Genomic DNA, 2,973 nt, shown 5'->3' with positions numbered 1-2,973 from the left:
CCCTGTCCAGTGGTGCTTTAAAAGCCCAATTTCACGTGCAAATCAGTAAAAACATATAACGTGACTTTCGCAAAATGGGACGTGCTTGATTTATCAAAGTTTATTCGATTTATTCATGTTTTTAAAAGCACGAAAAAGAACTTGCGCTGTTCCACAGGAGGCTTTCTGTGCATGCGCTTAGAGACGGAACAGAACATGCACATGTAAATTCATCTTTAAGCTTAAGGTGCACGCCTAAATGATCAAATACATGCAAAAATGTGTCAAAATGCGGTGCTTAGTGACTATTCACGTAAACCCTCATCGGTTATGTAATATATGAATGTAAACGGTTGAGAATGAAAACATGTGCGTAACAGTAAATTGGATCCGTGCAGCTCTTAAAGTGACAGCAGCCTAATATTCCTGCTGCTGACTGTGGGCTTCATTTGAAAATCACTCACTGCTCTACACTGAAGGACTTTTGTAGCTTTAATAAAAAACAAAGGAAGTTTAATTCTTACAGTGAAGACTGACTATGCTGTTTTATTTTACATTCAGTTATGCAATTTCTGTAGTAGGCTGTTAGCTGAATACTTTATACTTGCACTGTTTCATTAAATCTTTTTTTCTATTGTATTTGTCCTTTCCTATTTTTATTACTGACCGTTTAATTATTTTCAATAATTTGAGGACTTTTTTTGTGTTTTTACTAATATTAGTTACCCTAGTATTCTGCTGTGGTATTGAGAATTGTGAAATTTCGCTGGTCTCTAGAATGTAGATGTCATAGCAACCTTATTTACAGAAAATATAGATTTGATATATATTGCTATCTTTAATTAAATCACTCATATAAAGTTTTGGTCATGTGGCCCACTCATGATCGTGATTACAGTATTGACCAAAATAATCGTGATTATGATTTTTGCCATAATCGAGCAGCCCTAGCTCCCACAGAAGTCACTTTCAAACCAAGCAGCCTTCTGTTGGTCAATGCATTGAGACTAACTGAACGTGATGCGAAATCTGTGTTGGAAAATCTTTCGCCCTCACATGAACTTCTTGATCATGCGAATTCCTATTAAAATGACTGTGAACATTTGCTGAACAATGGTAAACGTGTCCTCACCTTTACACTTTTTTCACTTTGCATCACAGGTTCTACAAAGGCACGGTCCCACGACTGGGCAGAGTGTGTCTAGACGTGGCCATTGTCTTTGTTCTCTACGAGGAGGTTGTAAAGCTACTGAACAATGTCTGGAGAACAGACTGAAGACGGACCAGGGTGCAGAACTGATCGAGACAGACTGAACTATCCAAACACAGTTGGCCACATCAGTCAAGTCTAAAGATCCAGACTTGAACCATGAACCCTGGCCTAGAGGATTTTAACCATCCATCTGTGTCTGTATAGTTGAAGCCAGGAGCTTGAGCCATGTGAAGGAACCTGTAGCTTACGGTATTTATCGATGCACAAAAATATTGATAAATGAGCAAGCATATCATCAGTTTGCACTCTTCACTTCAGTAAAATTGTTCAAGTGTCTTCTCACCACCATGCTTTTATAGAGGTTGTCGTGAGACAGTCTACTTATGTGGCATGAAACGTAATAGCACAACCAAGTATGTAATGCACATGTTCTTTTGTCCTAGTTTACATGCAAAGCTCTGAGGTACACTGAAAATGTGCTTTTATAAGAAGTCAAATGTAAGTCTCAAAACTGGTTGAGGCTCAGACATTCGTGATACTCAATATAAAACCTGCATGCCGAGTGGCATCATCAAGACCTGGGCATTCAAGCTTGATGTTTTATGTTTTCATAATTTAAATGATAGATTTTTAATTTGCACAATTTAATTATAAGCTTTTTTGTCATCAAGCATTTCCCACAAAGGCTGCTTATTCTGTACTAGTTATGCTACTTTTGTTTTTGTGTCCGCTATATAAGCAGTGCTTCTTCAAAACCGATTCTGAATACTTCACAGATTCAATAAACCAACTAGGTTCAGTTTCCCGGCCCTGTGACCTTTTTGAGTAGCCAATATTGAATAATCGATCCAAACTTTGAATTCCATCGTAAGACTCTTCACGTCATATATGTGCTGTGCGATAACAACAAACTGCTTTAGATGCTCTACAGTTGTTCATTCAAGATAAGAAAGCCACACACTCACAACACAGGTCCCATAAAAATCCTTTTACTGCTTGTTAAATGAGAAAATGTCTCTGCTGACGTAGTACGGTCCACTGTGACGACGCTGGTTATCTCTTGGCTCTGGAACAGACCCAGTTAATGCTGCCTGTATCACAGCATTAGGGATTAAGTTAATTACAAAGAATGTGTGTGAGAAAGATTACACAGATTAGACTGGGTCAGTTCACCTGCACTTCCACAGGGCAATTGCTCATTTGAGTGGGGGATCAGGCAAAAAAAAAAAAACCCCAAAAAGGCAGCGTTTTATCTTCCTGCTATCTGGCCCGACAACATCAGAGAGCATTATATGTCAGCTATTGTGATGCTGTCGAAGTGGTTTCATTGGACAAATAGGCTAAGGCTTAATGCTCCGACACTACTGTCCACCATCCTGTGGGGTGATGCTTCGAGACGCCTGATTGGCTGTTGTGTGCAGAGCCAGGGGTCGCTGGTTTCTCCGGGTTACTTCCTCCATCTAAAGGGGAAAAGAAGATAAGACATGCCAGGTGTTCCTACCAGGTGGCATTGTGTGTGTGTGTGTGGAAATAAAATAATGTTGGGTCACTTGCATTCTTAAACACTTGTCTTTTCCACCGCTGGCCACTCTCTGTCCGTCGGGACTCCAGTCAACTGCAAAAATCTGAGCAATGAAAGAAAACTAATTTAGTGGTGTTTGCCCATGCAAAAAACCACCGCTATGCTGTTGCTAATGTATTTGGAGTGTTTTTAGTATGTGGTTGCTAGGTGATTGATTAGTGGCCTGTTTAAAGTCATCTCCAGATTTAAATATACAAAA

At 39.5% G+C, this 2,973-nt stretch overlaps 2 protein-coding genes across 3 annotated transcripts in view; one reads left to right on the top strand and one right to left on the bottom strand.

Annotated features, from left to right (window-relative positions):
* slc25a1a (solute carrier family 25 member 1a) overlaps positions 1 to 2,420 on the top strand; it is an 8,888-nt gene extending 6,468 nt beyond the window's left edge. The window contains exon 9 of the mRNA XM_016470527.1: positions 1,141 to 2,420. Within this exon, the coding sequence (XP_016326013.1) occupies positions 1,141 to 1,255 (115 nt within the window). The 3' untranslated portion in view covers positions 1,256 to 2,420. The remainder of the gene's footprint in view (positions 1 to 1,140) is intronic.
* An 81-nt stretch (positions 2,421 to 2,501) lies between these two features.
* The window catches only part of LOC107676009 (notchless homolog 1 (Drosophila)), a 7,692-nt gene continuing 7,220 nt past the window's right edge, over positions 2,502 to 2,973 (bottom strand). For both annotated transcript variants that reach the window (XM_016470525.1, XM_016470526.1), the window contains exons 12-13: positions 2,747 to 2,817; positions 2,502 to 2,652 (exon numbers count right to left, since the gene is read on the bottom strand). In XM_016470525.1, coding sequence (XP_016326011.1) covers positions 2,640 to 2,652; positions 2,747 to 2,817 — 84 coding nt within the window. In that variant the 3' untranslated portion in view covers positions 2,502 to 2,639. The remainder of the gene's footprint in view (positions 2,653 to 2,746; positions 2,818 to 2,973) is intronic.

This window comes from Sinocyclocheilus anshuiensis, unplaced genomic scaffold (genome assembly GCF_001515605.1).
Source record: "Sinocyclocheilus anshuiensis isolate Anshui unplaced genomic scaffold, SAMN03320099.WGS_v1.1 scaffold2012, whole genome shotgun sequence".
NCBI classification, from domain to species: domain Eukaryota; kingdom Metazoa; phylum Chordata; class Actinopteri; order Cypriniformes; family Cyprinidae; genus Sinocyclocheilus; species Sinocyclocheilus anshuiensis.
Note: the sequence above shows the minus strand (reverse complement) of the source record. Positions and strands in the feature narration are given on the sequence as shown.